General features: G+C 39.6%; 1 protein-coding gene across 2 annotated transcripts in view; it reads right to left on the bottom strand.

Annotated features, from left to right (window-relative positions):
* The window catches only part of PHF14 (PHD finger protein 14), a 167,671-nt gene that overhangs the window by 125,622 nt on the left and 20,784 nt on the right, over positions 1-21,265 (bottom strand). Inside the window, exons 5-11 of one of the 2 annotated variants that reach the window (XM_075211746.1) lie at positions 17,293-17,452; positions 10,286-10,397; positions 9,893-10,030; positions 7,990-8,136; positions 5,735-6,005; positions 4,433-4,539; positions 3,303-3,398 (exon numbers count right to left, since the gene is read on the bottom strand). In XM_075211746.1, coding sequence (XP_075067847.1) covers positions 3,303-3,398; positions 4,433-4,539; positions 5,735-6,005; positions 7,990-8,136; positions 9,893-10,030; positions 10,286-10,397; positions 17,293-17,452 — 1,031 coding nt within the window. Of the gene's footprint in view, positions 1-3,302; positions 3,399-4,432; positions 4,540-5,734; positions 6,006-7,929; positions 8,137-9,892; positions 10,031-10,285; positions 10,398-17,292; positions 17,453-21,265 lie in introns of both variants that reach the window. The other variant, XM_075211745.1, reaches the window with a different exon arrangement.

The raw sequence follows: 21,265 nt of genomic DNA on the forward strand, positions 1-21,265 counted from the left end.
TGTTAGCCATAGCGCACAGGCAGCCATTTTGTAATACAGAATAAACATTTACAAGAATGCCGAAGAATGCAATTCACTAGGAACAATCGTCTGAGGTACTTTCAAGCGGCCATTTTGTGGGCTGACCCAATTTCCATGAGAATACAGCCGAATGATTCACTAGGAGTCATAGTGAAAACACAGAGGTAGCCATTTTGTAGCCTGGGCCAATATTCATAAAAAAAATATTGCCTGTCAATTCAACAAGTCACTTAAAGCCCTGTATTCAAATATCTATTTAAAAGCTTTGCTTAGTCCTATTAAATGTTGTTGACAAAAAAATAGAAATGTAGAATAAGTACAGAGATCCGTATGAGATACCTTGAGCGTGATTAAGGATGTTTTTGAATTAAAGTACCTGCAGAAGCTAACGTACCTGCCACAGGCATAGTACTGTTCGATTTCATTTCATTTTCATGCTTTCCACTCACGTCTTATACGAGCGCAGAACGCGTAAAAAAAATAAACACTCATGAACGTCCCTAGCAGGAGGCTACCTCACCGAATACCTACTGACAAATATCCTAGTTAACGGAATGTTATTAGAAAATGAGTCTAATCTAACACACTCCCTAGATGCCCGTAGAACTGCTGTCCTTTTATCAGTTCAGCTGCAGAGGATGACAGGAGAGCACTGATTATGGTTACATTAATCATCCACTTTCTCTCCCGAAAAAGTATTCTTTCAGGCATGGAGACGACACAGCTTCAAACCGTCGTCAAAATCCTAACACCCACTAAGGCGACAACTTGGCCCGGGGAACATCGCTACGTGTTTTTGTCTGCCATTTTATGCCAAACCCTGCTCTGTAGTTTTGGGTCGCACCTTGAATATAAACGTCGATGCTGCCACTGTGACTATTTCAATGCCAAAAGATTGTTTGCAGAGTGCTGATAACGCTACGTGCAGGATGTTCAAGCTTAGACATGAAGCATTCTATATCTAAGCACTGGCCCTACATCTCCAAATGTGCGGCCCAAAACTACAGCCATGTCCAAGAACGACCTTAGCGGGATTCAAACCATTATTATTGTGTAATGGTGCCAGTGTAAGTGTGCGTTAAAAGTCTTCAGCAACACCGGAAGTGATCCAGCCACTCGGCACTAGTGCCGAACAGACAGACCTCATTCAGTTTCGTCACCCAACGTGGCCAGCCAGGACAGTGACTCCATGGGTCAGCTCTACAGCTAATCTGCTTATAATTGAGTTTAATCTCAGGAATATACGCACCCCGATATAAAGGCTCTGCTACAAGTGATATATTATTTTATAAAAACATCTTTACCTATCTAGCATATACGATTCAAACATGCATCTCATACTTGCCTACTCTCCCGGAATTCCCGGGAGGCTCCCGAACTTCGGGGAGTCCTCACAGACTCCCGGAAGAGTAGGCAAAGCTCCCGCATTTGCTGAAATTCACGGCAGTGAATGGAGGGGCAGGGCTTAATTGCGGGGGAGAAATCTTAAAAGTTGGCATGTATGATACATCTTTCGGAGTCTACTTCACAATAGACATATACGATTCAGGTCTTCTGTTTTGGCCATTATCAACGTTCTTCATCCTTTTGACTCTATTTCCCCATAATGTAAAGGGTCTGCTGAGTACGAAAAGGTATCAGTTTCCACTATCATGAGTGGAAAGGAGCCCATCACTGTGGATGTGGCGGAGGTATAATGATAAAGTGAAAGGTAATTCTAAAAGTCACAAGTGCCTTTAATCAGACGACAGAAAATACACCAGGTACAGAGCTCAGCCAGTGGTATTATTGTTATTCTTTATGTATATAGAGCAAACATATTCTGCAGTAATATAATAATCAGAATATTATTCAGAGATTACAACTGAATAACCCTACCACAGACAGTGAACCGAAGCATCCGGACAGGTACAGTGTGCCAACACGCGGGTAACATACTGACGCCAACAGAGAGCAACATAGTTGGAAACAAACTCAAGGCCTAAGACGAGCAGTAGGGGCCCAAGAAAAAAATGAGCGGAGATTTCTGTCAAATCTCCACCGCGGACGTTCTGGACACTTCGCGGCTAATTGACTCTCCCCGTAAGAGAGGTCTACCCTACGGTTATTACTAACAAATCTAATACAAGCTCGATTGGTAACTACAATAGCAGTCACTGGTAGCTCCACGTCAGCAACTGAGTTATAAAACGGACACTGTACACGTTTAACAAACTATAGTATTTAATATGAATAAACACACACCTGTAAGGTTTATATCATTTACCATTAGATAATCATCATCATTACCATTTATTTATATAGCGCCACTGATTCCGCAGCGCCGTACAGAGAACTCACTCACATCAGTCCCTGCCCCATTGGAGCTTACAGTCTAAATTCCCTAACGCACACACACACAGACAGACAGACACACAGACTAGGGTCAATTTCATAGCAGCCAATTAACCTACCAGTATGTTTTTGGAATGTGGGAGGAAACTGGAGCACCTGGAGGAAACCCACATAAACATGGGGAGAACATACAAACTCCTCACAGATGGTCGGGAAGCGAACTCATGACCCCAACTCTGTGAGGCAGAAGTGCTAACCACTGAGCCACCGTGCTGTCTATACCTTAATCAGCAACTTATGTCTTCAGACCAGGGGGTATATTTACTAAACTGCGGGTTTGTGTTGCCTATAGCAACCAATTAGGTTCTAGCTGTCATTTTTTTAGAATGCACTAAATAAATGAAACTAGAATCTGATTGGCTGCTATAGGCAACATCTCAACTTTTCCAAACCCGCAGTTTAGTTAATATGCCCCCAGGTCTATAAAATGGATAACTGAATAGTCAGATATCCCAATTGTAAAGTGCTACGGAATTTTCTGGCGCTATATAAATAAATGTTGATGATATAACAGAACGCTTTCCAAAAAGTAGATTACGTCAGGTAAGTACTATGCTACACCATCAGTGTTTAGTAATCAAATGCATTACAGTCATTGTAGGCAAACACAAATACACTTAAGGAACAAAAAACGCAGATGGACTTCATTATGGGAGCATACTTCAATTTTAACAATACCAGCTAGAGAGTATCTACTTCAAGAAAAAGGAAAAGTTAAGGTGTTGCCCATGTCAACCAATCAGCTCTCATTTATCCAGTACACTCTAGAAAATGATAGCTAGACTCTGATTGGCTCGTATGGGCAACACCTCCACTTTTCCTTTTTAAAAGTTTTAGTAAATCGCCCCGTGTACTATCAGCCACACATTGTAAAATAAATGACATACCTGTCCGGTGATTTTGCACATCATAACCCACAAACTCTGCCCATCGTTCCTCAAATTGCCATTGGCATTCTGCAAATCATCCAAGGCTTCACACAGCTAAAAAAATCAAACAATAATTATATCATTTATGTGCGGTAATAGTTACAGCATTTGACAAATAAGACACTAAAAAAAACCTACAAAAATCATGTACTGAATTGTGAACATTCAAATGGTAAGATAATTGCAATATTAATTGCTGCTTAATTGCTATTAAGTGTCTGGCACAGTTAAAAATGGAACACACAGAGTCTTTAAAACAAGCCCTGAAAACCATCTTATGTATTCTTGATTTCATAAACATTTTGTATGCGAGTTTGTTGTCCTCTCTGTTCTAACAGCGTCTTTATTGTAGAATCTTAATTTAATATAGCAAGACATTACAGAGGGCCTAAGAGGTTTCAAATGTGCAATTATGCTCCTTAATGACCAGTAAATAGTTATGTAGCCAGACATTGCAAACATTTACAAACCATTCTCACTGTAGACCGAACACTTAAGACGACCTTCACACACAACAATGGATGTTTTTTTAAGTCAAGCTTAATATCATCAACTAAAAACAGTCACACACACACAGAAGGGGTATCAGTAACGACTGAGTTATCGATGGTCCATGTGAAAGATGGATATATAAAAGTTTAAGACTTTTCATTGCAAAATAGCTGATAAAGCAGATATCAAAATGGGATTACTGAGAAATAATCCTTCACAGCCAAGTGTACATAAATCAGAGTTTACTTGTAGTTTAGTGCTTTGAACTTCGCACAGTGAGCAATAAGATTCCATGGGGTACTAAACAGCAGGTTTGACAAAGTGGAGGTGTTGCCTATAGCAACCAATCAGATTCTAGCTGTCATTTTGTAGAATGTACTAAATAAATGACAGCTAGAATCTGATTGGTTGCTATAGGCAACATCTCCACTTTGTCAAACCCGCAGTTTAGTAAATATACCCCCAAGTGTGTTTTGAGCCTCTATCCAACAGAATGAGGTTTCCCTGGAAGCCACGCCCACATTTATGCATAATTAGCGGCGTCAGACTTTGCATGATATGATGACGATCACAAACAGAAGACGTGCAGTACAAACCTTGTTATATTCAATGTGAAGTTTTTCCTGTTCATTCTCTAGTTTGTCTTTAATATTCTTTTGCTCAGCCATATTTTCCTGCAACTGCATCATACGCATGTTCCTCTCTAATTAGAAATAGATAAAAAAAATAAAAAAATAGCGACAAAAACACGCAAATGCACTTCTCAAATGTAAATGCATACTTAGGGCTAGATTTACTAAGCTGCGGGTTTGAAAAAGTGAGGATGTTGCCTATAGCAATCAATCAGATTCTAGCTGTCATTTTGTAGAAAGTACTAAATAAATGAAAGCTAGAATCTGATTGGTTGCTATAGGCAACATCCCCACTTTTTCAATCCTGCAGCTTAGTAAATCTAGCCCTTAGTCTTACAGAGAGCGTGTGCACCCTGTAGCCGATACTGAGCAGTAACGCATGCCTTAGTATCACTTGCATGTGTGATCAAAGCTAACATCTGATTGGCTGTCATGGATTACCAAAGAATGGCGCTATTGACACTGTGCAATTTATAAAAACCAGCAATTAATAATTTATTCTAATGAAGCAAAGCAAATTATTTTAACAGAATACTTTAAGTATTGATTATAATTATGTTAGGAGCTGAGGAGCTCTGTAGCCTCATACAAATCAACGATAATAATAATAATAATATTTAATGGCTTGCTGCAAAGCTCCTAGCTTGTTGTATATGTGGAGAATATAATGGTTCCTGACTACACCTCTTGCTTGACAACTGTAAGATTAGCGACACAAAGTCACTTACGATATTTTAGACCAGGAAACTTTGGGCTTACGCTGCCTGCTTCCTAGCAGAAAATATGTAAGCGCTGGCCTAGTTAGTTAAATTATATTTTATGAAACAGATTGAATACATTGTGCTGGCAGTTACTTTTACTACATTATATTTTATCAGTAAACATATTATTTGGAAGCGCGTGTGACCTTTTAGGGATGGGATTCTAGGAAATAGGTTTAATTGCATTATAAAAACGATGCAATTTATTGAGATATTTCAATACCAGCTACCCACCATCCATCAACTGAAACAACAACAAAGAAAAATAATTACTGAAAATTGTAACGGCTACTTGAGGGCCCAGACCGTGATCCACTTAATGACCAAATCAGAAATAGGCTTTTTGTTTGGCCTGCTGTCAACTGATTGACCCAAAGACCCAAGAGGATTCTGGGATACAATAAAAAAAGAATCATGCAGACAACAGCAGACATAATGCAGAAAGTCCTGTGAATAACCCAGAAAATGAACTACAAGCGCTTGTTATAAGACAAAATCCTTTTACCCAGATAGTAGTTCACAAAGTCAGCGGTTAGAGCGGGCTGCTTGTGTTTCCGTCTTCCGTCCACACTGGAACTAGTGTCCGAATTGTCCACGGGGAATATGTCCGTGCTGATCCCCATCAGTTCCGCTTTGCGCATTAGTTTACGTATAGCGGAGGCGCTGCTGGTTAGCGGACGAGGTAGCTTCTCTCTTGGAACCCAGGCCTGAGGCCTTGTATTACGAGCTAGCTCTGACTTCACACGGTACTGTTGTAATCTGGTGGAGATACGAGCCTGAAGAACAACAGAAAAGGGGAGAGGTTCGTAGAACTACACAAAGAATACTGAGCTTCAGTAAATACATAATAACTGCCTTACAGGGGGTGAGTAAGACCAATGACACACTCGGCAACAAGCACAAGATTTTGGAGAGGGCGAGGATCCCAAATGTACAAGGTACAGTACAAAGGGGATTTCCGTGTGGGAAAACACAGGATTTTCAATTGTGCCAAACCACCCTTATTATTTGTCAAATTCCACATCACATTTCAATACTGTATAGCATACAATGAATATACACAGAATAACACACACAAATCCCATCCTAGTACAGCCTACAAACTACCCTGTATAATAAAATATGTTTTCAATGGAAAGGGTCTGCATTGGCTCTTGCTGGTCTTAGCATCATTATCTTTTCTAAGCCTATAACTGCCACCATTGGCTTACAATGTCCTCCAATAGTCTGTATTCTGGTAAACATCCACTCAGAGTGTAAGAATCATTCTAGTAAAATCCAAAAGTGTTCTGTGAGTTCCAGTGCAGAATTAAGTGAATAAAAGTATAAGTGCAGTGAAGGGCAACCTTAAACACCTTGGAGGAGGGGGGAGCATGGTGTGGCCCTCTAACCTTCAAAAGGACCGCACATCACCCATTATCTCAGCAATAAGCTAAAGCAATACATTTACCTCTCTGTAATAACATTTCAGCAGCATGTTAAACAAGTGTTACAGCAGCATGTTAAACAAGTGTTACAGCAGCATGTTAAACAAGTGTTACAAGCTATAACACAGAAATCTGACAATAAAGCAGGAAAGAGCTGGGGGCCGCATGAGAAGTCTCGCAGGCGCAGGGATTCAATAGATAAAGTCATTCATAATAGTTCAGAAATTAATCAAAATCGGAGGGTTAAACGCAAGTGTATTAAATTATGCTGTGCTGTATCTATAAGTCTATGGTAAATTCAAGAACAATACGTCTGCTTGTTTTTGCGGTTTTTAAAACAATATACCTAATCTTGACAACAGAGGAGTTTGTATCCATTCATTTTGCGGTAAAGTAGTTCATTATATCAGTTCTGGACAGAGATTACATATTGGAGGAAGACAGGTTAAGGACTGACCCATTACTTAAGGCACTATATTTATACAACATAGAATAAAATAGGACTGTGCGTTAATTACAATCTGATGAAGGCGAATTCCTTCCAAAACATTATTAAAGCAGCAATAAATATTTGCAAATAAAGGGTGACTGGTTTGCAGGCTGCCTATTTCACCTTAGTTATATTTTATATTTAGGAGACAAACCACCTCAGTTATGTCCTTAGTTCTTCCTGGGTTGATAGCCTGAATATAAATATTGATTTAGGCCACAAAATGGCTGCCTGCACTGTGTTCCTCATGAACAGCTTCAGTGATGACACCAGTTCCTAGTAAACAGGTACTCGAGAATATTGGTTTAGGCCACAAAATGGCTGCCAGCACTGTGTTCCTCATGAACAGCCTCATTGATGTCACCAGTTTCTAGTAAACAGGTTGTCGAGAATATTGGTTTAGGCCACGAAATGGCTGCCTGCATGGTATGCTTCATGGGCAGCATCAGTGATATCCCTAGTAAAGAGATTCTCATAAATGTTAGCTTAGGCCACAAAATGGCTGCCTTTATTGCATGTAGGCAGCAAGTACAGGTTATCAATAACTGGCTTGTCCAACTCTGACGTTTATGGGTTAGACATTAAAAGTGAATAATAATAATAATGGATATGAATAATGCGGTCATGATATCCTATAAAAAGCTTGAGATTGACATTCAGAGGTTTAATGAAGTCGGTGTAATCGTATGCAGACCAAATATATACTTCAGTTCAAATCTCATGAGATCAAAGGTAAACATTACAACTCCCCACTGAATGAAATGACCTTAGCTCTAGACTTACATTTCCATCTCTAGGTATGCAATGCCTTTTCTCATACATCACAGTCGGTGGCATTAATACCTGTGCTTCTGGGGTGAGGTGTTTTTCTCTCTCTTTCAAGGACATTTTACAGTAAGACTGCAAAGCCAAATAATTTTTTCTTTTCCATTTTCTGTCAAACCGGTCTGCGTGCTGCTTGCAGTAAGCAAAGAAAGGATCTGCAATGTCCTAATTAAAGAGTAAAACAAACTGAATTTAATTGCCACTGAATGTGAAATTATAGAGTAAAAGTAAAATAGTGTAATAGTTAAAGAAAATAATAGAAGAATAACTTAAGAACTCCTTACAGCCATAATCTCCAGTAAATCTCTGTACTCAATTGCCACAGTACTACAAATTATACAGTAGCGCTTCATTACAAACAGTGAGGCTGAAGGAAGAATAATACTCTACATGGCCAAAAGTATGTGGACGCCCCTTCAAATTAATGTTTGGCCATTTCAGCCACAACCAGCACTAACAGCTGCATAAAATCCAGCACACAGCCATGCAATCTCCATATTAAAACATTAACAGTAGAAGGGTCGTACTAAGGAGCTCAGCGACTTACAATGTGGCACTGCCACAGGATTCAACCTTTCCAATAAGTAAGTTTGTCACATTTGTGCCCTGCTAGAGCTGCCCCAGTGAGCTGCAAGTGCTGTTATGGCGAAGTGGAGACAACAGCTCAGCCGGGAAGCGGTAGGCCACACAAGCGAGCGCCAAATGCAGAAGCATGTAGGGTGTAAAAATCCTGTCCCTGGTTGCAAGACTCACTACAGAGTTTCAAACCGCTTCTAGAAGCAATGTCCGCACAAAAATGGTTTGTTGGGAAGTCCATGGAGTGGGTTTTCCATGGCTGAGTAGCCGAACACAAGCCTTAGTCCGCAATGCGCTACTCCAAACGTTGACTGGAGTGACGTAAAGCACACCACCATTGGACTTGGGAGCAGTGGTAATACGCTCTGCAGTGATGACTGAAATTTAATCATCTTGCAGTATTGATGGAGGAATTTGGGTTTGGTGGATGCCAGGAGAACGCTTCCTACTACCAGAATGCAATAGTATCGCCCTTTCCTGTTTCACCATAACAATGCCCCCGAACAAAGCGAGGTCCATCAAAATATGGTTTCCAGAGTTTGGTGTGGAAGAACTTGAGTGGCCGCAACAGCGCCCGGACCCGCAACCCCACCGAACACCTTTGGGATGAATTGAAACGTTGACTGTGAGCCAGGACTTATCGCCCAACATCGGTGCCCGGCCTCACTAATGCACTTGCGGCTGAATGGATGCGAAATCCCGCGGCCATGTTCCAAAATCTAGTAGAAATCCTCCCAGAAGAGTGGGGACTGTTATAGCAGCAAAGGGGGGGAACAACTGCATATTGATGTCTGGAATGAGATGCTCAACAAGCACATAAGGATGTGATGCTCTGGGGTCGACATACTCTGGATGCCACATAGTGTATGTCATTACGCAATCTCTTTCTCATCATCTACTAAAAAACAGGGGTCACCTGTATTCATGGGATACACACCACTGCAGCCAATTATCCAGGTACCGCCTCGTGAATATTTTGAAGCTGAAAAGGTGACTGTATGAGCATTGGACAAAAGTGGATGTCCCACGAGTGGCAGGGGTGCGGACACTGTTTTATTAGTTGGGAGTATGCTGGGCTTCCCATTGATTTATTATTATGCTGGGAGATTTTCTTAAATAAATAAATAAATAAATAAAACAGACCTTCAATTTCCTGAAATCAATTGCAGAGTAACAAAGTGCACGCTGTTAAAACGAAAAGGGCTTTCATCTCAATGAACTACACTTAACATGTGTCTACAACCCAGTTTAAGTTTTATCAGTATGGATGTATGGTGTCTTTTTTTATTTTTCACTTAAGAGATTTCATAAGCAATCTTCAAAAGAAGCGTGTCTATTAATTTACCTCTTCCGCTGCGGCTTCAGACAGCAAGCCTTCCTTCTGGGCACAAGTGACATGAAAGAAAGCGCGGCACATTCCCGCATCACAGCTGATACAGACTCCCGTCCTGGCAAATCGGGAATCTTCACAAAAGCTGCATTCCTGCAGAACAAACCGACTTTAATGTAATATTTCAACATGTGCAACATTCCGCTAGATTGTGTTGGCAGAAGCCTCTTATCCATTAAAGGACCAGCGATCGAAAAATAAAACATGTACTTAAGCACCCACCGGTCCTTCCGACCTACTTATTCGAAAGTCAAAAAGGTAAGAAGTACTCCTACCTCCTTCCCTTCACGGCTACCCCCATGATTTTTAGCATCTATAAAGAAAACTGCACAGAACAAGGCTACTCACCTTAGCACCATACTTTGAATAATTCATTTCTGTTAGGGTTACTGGACGCAATTTGTCAATATCCCCAAAAGCCACACCTGGGACATAAAGGGCACAAACAATGTGGACCCATCTAGAAGGTAAAAAAGACAGGTTAAGCCAGATGATCCCCCATCTTGTCCCTGTGCTGTACACAAATATTACCCAGTACAGTTTACGGGAAAAACAAACAACTTTTAAATTGTAAAATGACAACTAAATCCAAGCTAGACGGTCTCCAAGTTCATATTACCCAACGTGGTGCTCACAGATATAAACAGAACCTGGATAACAAATTAAACCAACTCACAACGTTAATATTTTATATAAGCTTATGGGAAAGAAAAACAACTTAAAATAAACAAAAATTTTCTGCTTTAATGGAATGTAAAACATACACAAACCCTTTCACATCTCAAGTTGTAGGTGCAAACCAAACATACAGTGGAGGGATGCAAATACTATGAAAATAGCGTCAGGCATAAGTCGTTTTGGCTGAGCACTACGCTCTTCTGTTGAAGTATACTTAAAAAATGGGTTATGGGTTTGGTGGATGACAAGAGAACGCATCCTACCCCAAGATCATTGATATCTATGCAGAGCAACCAATGCAATGAATAGGGCGTTCTCTTTATAAAGCGGATGGCGTAACAAGGACAGGGGCAGTAAAACTTGCTCTACACTTATCACAGTTCCATCACATCATCGGCCGTTTACAACGTACCAGCAGCTCTGCATAGGGAATAATGTGAGCTTTGGTTTCCTTTTACTTGTTAAAAACAGAACAGAGGAGAAATGGAATGAATTAAGGTTGGCGTGCACCAGCCCCCTCTGGGTATATACACATGCTCACTTTACGTTCAGCCGGTAGCACACCACACCCAAGCTCAATTCACTGGCGGAGCATAACTAGGAGAATGGTGCCCAAAACATAAAGAGACTCAACTACAGCCATCAATATAATACGACAGAGTATCTATATATTGTAAGCTTGTGAGCAGGGCCTTCTCACCTCTTTGCCTGTATTACGCAGTATTATTTATTACTGTTTGTCCCCACTTGTAAAGCGCTACAGAATTTACTGGCACTATATAAATAAATGTTGATGATGATGAATAGAATATTAAAGAGTATAGCTTATAACATGATCTCCCAATTAACATGCCAAAAGAAAATACTATCAAACCTGCCTCACTCTGTCTGCAATTTAATATTAGTTACACCTGTATAAACTATCTAAAGACAGATAACAAATGCTTCTGATTATTACTGAAATGCAACACTTTTTTAAGGCTCGGACAGAGGAATGTATATGCTAGTCATAATTTGTTCCCTCTACCCAGCTTATAAGCAAAGTTATTGGGTTGTGTCTGCCAGTTTACTGCCTGCATTTGGCTGTACATTTGGATGGAAGTGACATCATATCCTGAATATTATCAAACTACTCTTGTCCATAGCTCACATGAAAACACTGGTAGCACAGTAAGAAAAAGTAAGCAAACAATGGAACTGTACTACATGATGTCTTACTAGCACCATCATAAAACATGGTAAATTTCAATAATAAGCATATATTAATGAAGTGTTTCTTAAATATTTAAATTTAAATAAACATTATATGGTAATAGACCCCTTTAGCCACTATTCCAAAATGGTCTGAAATTCAGCATGTAGGTCCCATTGGTGACTTTTATTGACAGGTTATCCAACCAGGAACAAACACACGAAAAGAGTTCCCCCTCTTTTCGTGTGTTTGTTCCTTTTAGGATAACCCCACCCTTTCACGCACCTGCTATAGCCTATAAATTGATTGAGCAACTTTCATTTCTTTATTTGTCCGAGAGGCATGTTGGTGTCAGTAGCTGAGGGGGAGTGCTGACATTGGATTGCTATTTGGAGGTTTCTGGGGTACCTCTTTGGTAAGTTGGCTCTTAATTTAAAAACACATATATGTATGGCTCAAATATATGGGACTCAATGTTTGGAGTTAGGACCACCCTATTAGCAAAAGCACCGTGGAGTGGTGGATGGCTTAAACATACATTTGCAAATGTGTGCAACTGAGACTTTTGCATTTTTATCTACAGTAGAAATAGCAGATCTGTTGCTGGCTATAACAGTGCGCTGGGGGATCTCTCTGTGTGTTTGTTCCTTTTAGGATAACCCCATCCTTTCACGCACATGCTATAGCAACTTTTCATTTCTTTATAGGTCATCCAACCAGACTGATGCCATACTTCCAAGCAGTTGTATCGGGTACAATCACATAGCAAGTCACTGCAATAACTCTAGCCATAAACTAAAGGCTATATCCACCTTTATTTATGCAGCTTATAGAATCCTATACATAGTCTTCTGGAGTTGTGCTGACGTATGGGCACTTGCAGCTGGTATGCCTTCAGAGGGTGGTAATATTTCACAAAAGCGGGTATCAGACAGGGATCTTTTACTAATCAGGAGGAAAGGGGGCTCCATAACACTATATATGGAGGTACTGCCACCAAAAATCATAAGAACATATTTAAATATTTTACTGAAACTGACTCACCTCCAGATATCAATACAAAAATTAGGATTAAGTTGTGGGTCAAGTTCTTTAACATATGATAAAATACAGCTTTACTAGACTACTGTTCAGCGATCCTCCAATGCAGCAGATGCCTTTCAAATGCGTCAATGCTACATTCTTCTCACCTTCTACAACATTGTAGCCTGTTTTGAATCAAGCAGCAGTGATATTCATGAAATTTACCGGTTTTAAACAGTCCCAACAGCATGAGAGAGGAGCACGAGGCTGGACTGTAGAAGTCTTTGAGCAGACTGGCAGATTATTTGGAGGATCGCCAAATCGAAGCTAAGTAAAACTACGTGTTTTATTACATCTTATCACTCCACCCAAAACTAAATTGAAAGCTTCAGCTATAAGTATCTATTAAGCACAATAAATCACTTAAAAAAATATCAATTGTGTTTCTTAAAAATTAAAAGCAAAGAGTTATGTTGCACCACACTCATATACTGTGGCTGGTCATAAGTATCTTACCGCAAGGCTTGGGGACGTACGAAGCTTATAACACACTGATGGGAACAAAAATGATTTGAAACAACTAACTGGATTTTTGAGCTGAATTATGTAACATTACAATAAGCATTTTTCCATGAGCATGAGATTAATAAATATGCAATGTCACTGATATAGCTTTAATTTCTACATTACACAACATAAAACAACACTTTATACTGCTCTGTTACTCTCAACACCTCCTATAAACACATCCTTGCTTAAGTTTTTTTTTTTAAAGTATAATGGATGCTGGAGGCAGCCATTTTGTAAACTGAACTAATATTTTGGAGAATGCAGCCTATCAATTCACTAGGAACCCGCGACATTGTTAAGTCTTCCTCCTGCCTTTAGAAGTTCCTAACAAACTGACTTGCTGCAAAGTGCTGTCACCAACTCCTAATAAACAGCTTTCCCAATGGCTGCCCCCACAGTATCATCATCATCATTTTATTTATATAGCGCCACTAATTCTGCAGGGCTGTACAGAGAGCTCACTCACATTAGTCCCTGCCCAATTGGAGCTTACAGTCTAAATTCCCTAATATCAATACACACACACTCACACACAGACAGACAGACAGAGAGAGAGAGGGAGAGGGAGACAGACAGTGAGGGAGACACTAGGGTCAATTTTGATAGCAGCCAATTAACCTACCAGTATGTTTTTGGAGTGTGGGAGGAAAGCGGAGCACCTAGAGGAAACCCACACATACACAGGGAGAACATACAAACTCCACACAGATAAGACCATGGTCGGGAATCGAACTCATGACCCCAGTGCTGTGAGGCAGAAGTGCCAACCACTAGGCCAATGCCATTGGTTCCTCAGCAACGGATAGGCTGGATTCTCTTAGACATGAATTCAACTCCCTAAAACTAGGTTGTGTGTAGTAAACAGGTTCACTAAATACAAATCCAGAGGCAACCGGTTCATCAGCCTTAAAATCACAATACAAGACTTTCTAAACAGCTATCATTATTTTCTGCATAAATGATTCATAGAAATAACATGCCATAACAGATATCTACAAGACAGACCTAAGAGGGGTAGAATTAGCTGCCAACATTATAAAAAATAAATGAAATATATAAAAAAAAAAAAAAGGAAAAACAAATAATAATAATAATAAAACAAATGGGGCAAGAATTTTACTTTTGAGATGTATCATATGAGGTTAATGCAACCTCGGGTGTGTATCCTGCAGAGTTCAATATAAAGATACACATCTTCAACAAGCAGCTGCTTCTCAATTTAATTTGCACATTCCGTTCATGCTCCACTGGTGTATTAAATGCTGCGGCACTCTGTAGGAGTTTATCTGTGATAAACCTAACAGCTGGCTGCATCCTTCATACTGACCTTCTTCAAATGGTTTTGTACATGTCATGCCCATACTACAAATTTAATGACGCTGTTTTGCAACACGAGAGTGTGGCTTTCTTTTTTCTTTTTTCTTTTCCTTTTGTGTTCCGACTGCCTTAGAGAAAACTGCAGATCGAGACTTTCTAAAATGAGGCAAGGGAACGTCTTCTAGTTCCAGTGCAGATGCGCTTTCAGCTGTTCCTTACACAGCTTTGCTCGTTTGTTTTGGTGGCACATGGTCCAAAATCTTGTAATTAAGACAAATTGGGTAATCAGAGAAGTATAATCCTCCCTTTTACTTTCTCATCTATTTCACTTACAGATATGATGACAGATGTTGAATTAGACAGTGAGCGGGGAGCAGGATCCATAGCACAGTGTATATAACATGTAGGAATTAAAAAGGCCTGATTTTTAAAAGTGAACTCAACATAAGCCATAAGGTTTGTAAATGTTAATGCTGCAGTGTTTAAAAGTAAAGTGACATGGAGAATGTCCTGTCTCACAGCTTGTTGTCAGCGACTAAGTTTCTGCTGTGATTGTTGAAAAGCACATTAAGATAAGGCAGAAATGATCCCCTATAGGCTTGCAGTAGCATCATTGGTCAGGCCTCTGTGTGTGAACCAAATGGTTTTTAAAAAAACATGTGTGCGTGTTACCTATAAGGCTGCAAGCTAATAAAGACCTCTTGTCGTTCCTTACAGAATGATGCAGCAGAAATTTGAAATGGCAGATAGGAGCATGAACCATTATTTTCAAGTATTCAATTTGCTCTATAATTCGTTTGCTTTGCTAGATATTGTAGAGATTTCCGCTTTTGGCAGAGGGTAGATGGTTAAACACATCTTACCATAGACTACTGCATCAAAGGGTGTAAACCCCACCGTTTCCTGATATACCCCCAGTAGTCACTTGTACTAGCACTAGCGGGCTCTGCTGGAAAGTCAAAGAAGAGGAGGCTGTAATTAGAACAGTTAAGCTCATAGCACATTGGTCAACTCTACTTCTTGTCACTCAGGTCAGTTTCCAATTCTGCGATAGATGGAGGTGGCCATATTAGACGTAGCCCAGCTTTTCAGCCCTTCAGGCTAAATGGCCAGTGACTCCTGGTATGAATCAGCCTGGTTAGTGCTGGCGAGGATGACCGTGTCATCTTACAACCGCAATTACCAACATGTCCGGCAACAATCCAATCAATTTTGGTGGATTATTATCAAGCATTATCACCATCATCACCATTTATTTATATAGCGCCACTAATTCCGCAGCGCTGTACAGAGAACTCACTCACATCAGTCCCTGCCCCACTGGAGCTTACAGTCTAAATTCCCTACCATACACACACGCAGAGAGAGAGACTAGGGTCAATTTGATAGCAGCCAATTAACCTACCAGTATGTTTTTGGAGTGTGGGAGAAACCGGAGCACCCGGAGGAAACCCACGCAAACACGGGGAGAACATACAAACTCCTCACAGATAAGGCCATGGTCGGGAATTGAACTCATGACCCCAGCGCTGTGAGGCAGAAGTGCTAAACACTTAGCCAATGTGCTGCCCAGTTTCGGGCCGCACACAATGTAATATTGGGCCAATTGCCTGTATTGTCAGAATAAGTTTCTTTCATAGTGATCTCAGAAGCTCCCTAGCACAACTAGGGGTTGGAAGGGCTAGATCAGAAAACTGCCACAGGTCTAGCCTGGACTAAGGAGGAAGTAGGCTGCATAACACACACACACAAACACACCAAAAGGCGAGAATCCCACTGAAGTCTAGTAGCTAGAATAGCTCTCCAGAAGAGATGGATTTTAAAGGTCTGGTAAAACACAACATTTAAATTTTTTAAATAAAAAACCATGAAGGTAAAAAAAAAAAAACACCCCATAAAGATCATGACATATTTTGGACAATCTCCTAATGGGATTTGACATAGATGAAAAAGCTGAGGATGCAATCATTTGAGCAGATTAGTCAACACTGATCCTGCTCTTGTGTATAAATCCACCAATTCACACAGTACACTTCTACACCGCAAGTCTGTCAGTCACTATCTGTCAGTTACAGAGCCACCTACCTAACATACTAACCTGCTGCAGAGAAATGCAAGAGATATTCAGCTCTAATGCACAGCATTTGCTACTCGCTCTTTAATTTGTACTATTATAGTACTAAATCCATGACTACCAAACATTTACGCGTAATTTCAAAATTCAGCATTTCATCCATTTCTGACCAATACAGACAGCAATGTTTAATTGTTCCCTATGGTCAATAAACATTGTTTCATTACACTACAGCTCATTGTACTACATAGCAAGCGTACCCAGAGCCAACAACTGTTGAAAGAGGTTGATTTAAGTTGGTGGTCTCATTGTAGCCAATTAACCACAATTTATAGTCCAAGGTCTTGAAGTTATCCTATTATTATTTTAGCAAAGTTTTTTTTAACTTCCCAGAAAAAAAAATAAAATAAATATGTGCAGATATTTGGTAAAAAATACAGATAAGATATTGGAATATTTAGAAATAACACACAAGAGACAAGTGGTTAATGAGTGTCTTACCTTCCAGCATCGGTCTCTTTAAATATCCCGTCTTGGTTTGGACACAGCTCACAGCTAGGGGATACGCCACACTTACAGGCATCGCAAAACCAGGGCTCGGTGGAATTTTCAGAAGCTGAACTCATGATGGAATCACTTTCCCCATCTACACCGTAGCAGCCTAAAACCAGAAAAAGCAATTGAGTAAGATGGAAACACACTATTGCATTTTACTTGAGATGCAATTTCTGTAACGATTTTACAAACGACAAAGTCCCGATGAGCATGCCGACCCATGAACACAGAGAACTACACAATATACCTTCAGATCTGTGATTTTAATCTATCATAACCAAATGTTGAAAAGATCGTGACTGCACACTCTACAGATATCTGCTTACACTACTGGTTGCGTGTGTGTACACACTTCCACATTTGCCCGAAAACGTTCAATCGTCGATAGCGATTTTTAGGAAGTGTATAAAACCAAATCAACAGATGCGATGTGTTTGGTATGATTAAACATGATCGTGGGAGCGTACACACTCTTGCAATATCTGACCAAACTGTTATCGTATATGAATCAAATTACCGGGTAGACCGCGTTCATACTGAACACAGGGTCTCCATGGAAACATCACAAGAGGAGCTCTGATTGGCTCCTCTTGTGATGTTTTTGTTTTGTTTTGTTTTATTTACTTTAACATTGTGTCTGGTGAGACCCGGGTCTCACCATTCATAGCGCAGGCTTCCCGGGGAAGACCCGGGAATTACTCAACCAAAAGACCCGGGTATAATGACCCCGGAATTAGACCTGGGACCATACATACTGCACCTCGGCGCGGGTCGTCTGGGCTTGCCCCGGCAAAAATCTACTGCAGTATGAATGGGGTATTACTGAATAGGCGATGTCAGGCCTTACGTATGGTAGATTACAGAAAGGAGAAACAAGTTGACAGCAGAATTCTCTTGTGTTTTCCTCAAACATGTTTATATAACAGTTATAGTTTTATTTTTAACTACATCTGCTGGATGCTTGCTCCCCGCATTAACTACTCTTTCAGTAAAATAATAGGACTATACTCACATCCACATAACGCATTCCCTAGAATAGATTACTGGCTAATCGTTTACACTTTAGACATAGGGTTATAAAATCTCACAGAGTAATCTCAGATCATGCTCCTACTTTGTTCACATTAGAATTAAACACACCCGTCTGTAGCTCTGGTGTTTCACTTCCTATTTAGCCACATCAGAATATTTTATATCTTATACGGAGAACCATCTATTAAATTACATAGAGGACACATGCAAGATATCAATCTCTTCTGTGAAGCTTCTAATCAGGTCATGAGGGAACATATTATTGCTTACGTTATTCAGTATAAATAAATATCATAGCCTGAATACTGAGCTAACCAAGGAATATACAGAGCTTAGTATATCAAACAGTGAAAACTAAGGAAGTAAAATTCAAAGAAGTTAAACACTTTATTATACACTGTGTGCAAATGCTCCAATAAAACAAATATTCTATCTGGAGTAACAAACCTGGCAAAATGACCGATTTGATTAGAAGAAACACATCATTTAAATGTATTACTTCAACTAGATCTAATTCCCCGCAAAATAATGTCAGGCAAATATTTAAACTATTCTAAACAACTATATGAACCTGCTACTATTACCCTTTAAATGGGCCATTAAAACACTTGAGACTCAACACCCCTTGTCATCATTCCCGACTATACACGAGGAATAATGTACAATTGATTAATAAAATCACAACAGAATCGGAAACATCTCTCTAGGTCACTTATGGGCAGAAGTCACTTAATCAAAACGTTACGTTTTCCACGACTTCTGTAGCCTATGCAAAGGCTGCCAATTATACTCACCACACAAGATATTATAAGGGTCTTAACCAAACGTTTAAAAAAATGTATCTGGTTTAATAAATGCCTGAGAGAATCGCTACTGAACTTACAACGACTGATTGATCATGGAAGAGGTAATCTCCCAAACATAAAGAAGTATAATAGAGCTGCAGTTTATAAACATGCTATGGATTGGATAAATCAAACACATATACTTTATAGTCATTAGAACAGGTTTCTGGTGCTGATATTTACCTTCTCGCGCTCCTTCATATTAACCCTACTAACTCCCAGATACAGTTACAGAGAATCCTTTACTATACAACCCTTGTAGAGCATGGAGCCTGCACCAAACTGAAACTCTCTGCTCCGTATTCTTTACTTTGTCCTTTAATCATTTCCTCTCTTGAAAGCCAGATATCCAGAATTTTTCAAAATTGGAAAGACCATGCGTTATCTATCCTATATCAATTTCCTGACCCAGAAATATTTAAATCATTTCATTTATAATAGATTCTACGACAAATTCCACAATCAGTACCAGTATTTGCATCCCTTTAAGCGACAACGTATATTAATAGAAACTTACACAATTTAAAATCTAAAGTTAAACTATTTACTTTAGATGGATTACTGCAGCGCTGAAACCAAAATATTTTATGAACCTCCCTTATAAATCTACACACCAGATATTGAGCTAGAAGCTACCAATGTTGGCATGGTAAAATGGAAGGTTTTTTCCATATCTAGAACTCAAAAATAATTTAAAGGTTCATGTTAAAATAGACCAAAAATTGGTGTCTAGTTCGTACCAAGAAACTAAATGTAAGATATTGCATGGATCATGTCTTACACCAAGGTTCAGCTATATTATAGGTGCGATGATAGACACTAATTGATACAAATGCAGGAAGCCGGCCTCATATATTGTTTATGTCCAAAAGTTTGGTAATTTCCCCAAACTCTTGAACACAATTGTACAACATCAAAGCCTAAATATACAAAAAATTTGATTGGGCAACCTGGATTATCCATACAAGAGAAATCACTCAACAACTGACCGCAGATGATAATAAAAAACATAGTTATTAATGTTAGCAGCTGCCTCTAAAACGCAATGAATTTAACCAGATATACCAACATTAAGCATGCTGGTAATCATTGTACGTATTTCTCATGGACTGGATAGAAACAAGTAACAATGAATAATTGTCAGGAACATTCATTACACATAGACAGATATAATTATATATATCTATTTATATAAATATATATGTGTATAATATATATATATATATATATATATATATATATATTTATATATATATATATACACACACACACATACGCACACATACATATACACACACACATACATACACACTATATGGAGAAAAGTATTTGGATGTTTGACCATTACATCAACAGAGATTGTAATTACATTGTATTCAAATATAGATACTTTAATATGGAGTTGGTCCCTTTTGCAGTGATAACAGCTTCCACTCTTCTTGGAAGGCTTTACACAGGGTGTTGGAGTGTTTCTATGGGAATTTGTGCCCATTCATTCTGTAGAGCATTTATGAGGTCAGGCACTGATGTTGGACAAGAAGGCCTGGCTCACAATCTCTGTTCCAGTTCATCCCAAAGGTGTTCGATGGGGTTGAGGTCAGGACTCTGAGTGGGCCAGTCAAGTTCTTCCACACCAAACTCATCAGACCATGTCTTTGTAGTCCTTGCTTTGTGCACTGGGGCACAGACATGTTAGAATAGAAAAGGGCTTCCCCAAACTGTTTGCCACAAAGATGGAAGTATAGCATTGTCCAAAATGACTTAGTATGCTGAAGCATAAAGATTTCCCTTCACTGGAGATAAGGGGGCTAGCCCCATGCCATTATCCCTTCTCCATCAAACTTCACAGTTGGCATAATGCGGTCATGCACGTTCTCCTGGCATGCACTAAACCAAGACTCGCCTATCTGACTAACAAACAGAGAAGCATGATTCATCACTCCACAGAACACATTTCCACTGCTCCACAGTCCAGTGTGCTTTACCACTCTATCTGACGCTTGGCATTGATCTTGGTGATGTGAGGCTTGCATGCAGCTGCT

This window comes from Mixophyes fleayi, chromosome 5 (assembly GCF_038048845.1).
Source record: "Mixophyes fleayi isolate aMixFle1 chromosome 5, aMixFle1.hap1, whole genome shotgun sequence".
In the NCBI taxonomy this organism is placed as follows: domain Eukaryota; kingdom Metazoa; phylum Chordata; class Amphibia; order Anura; family Limnodynastidae; genus Mixophyes; species Mixophyes fleayi.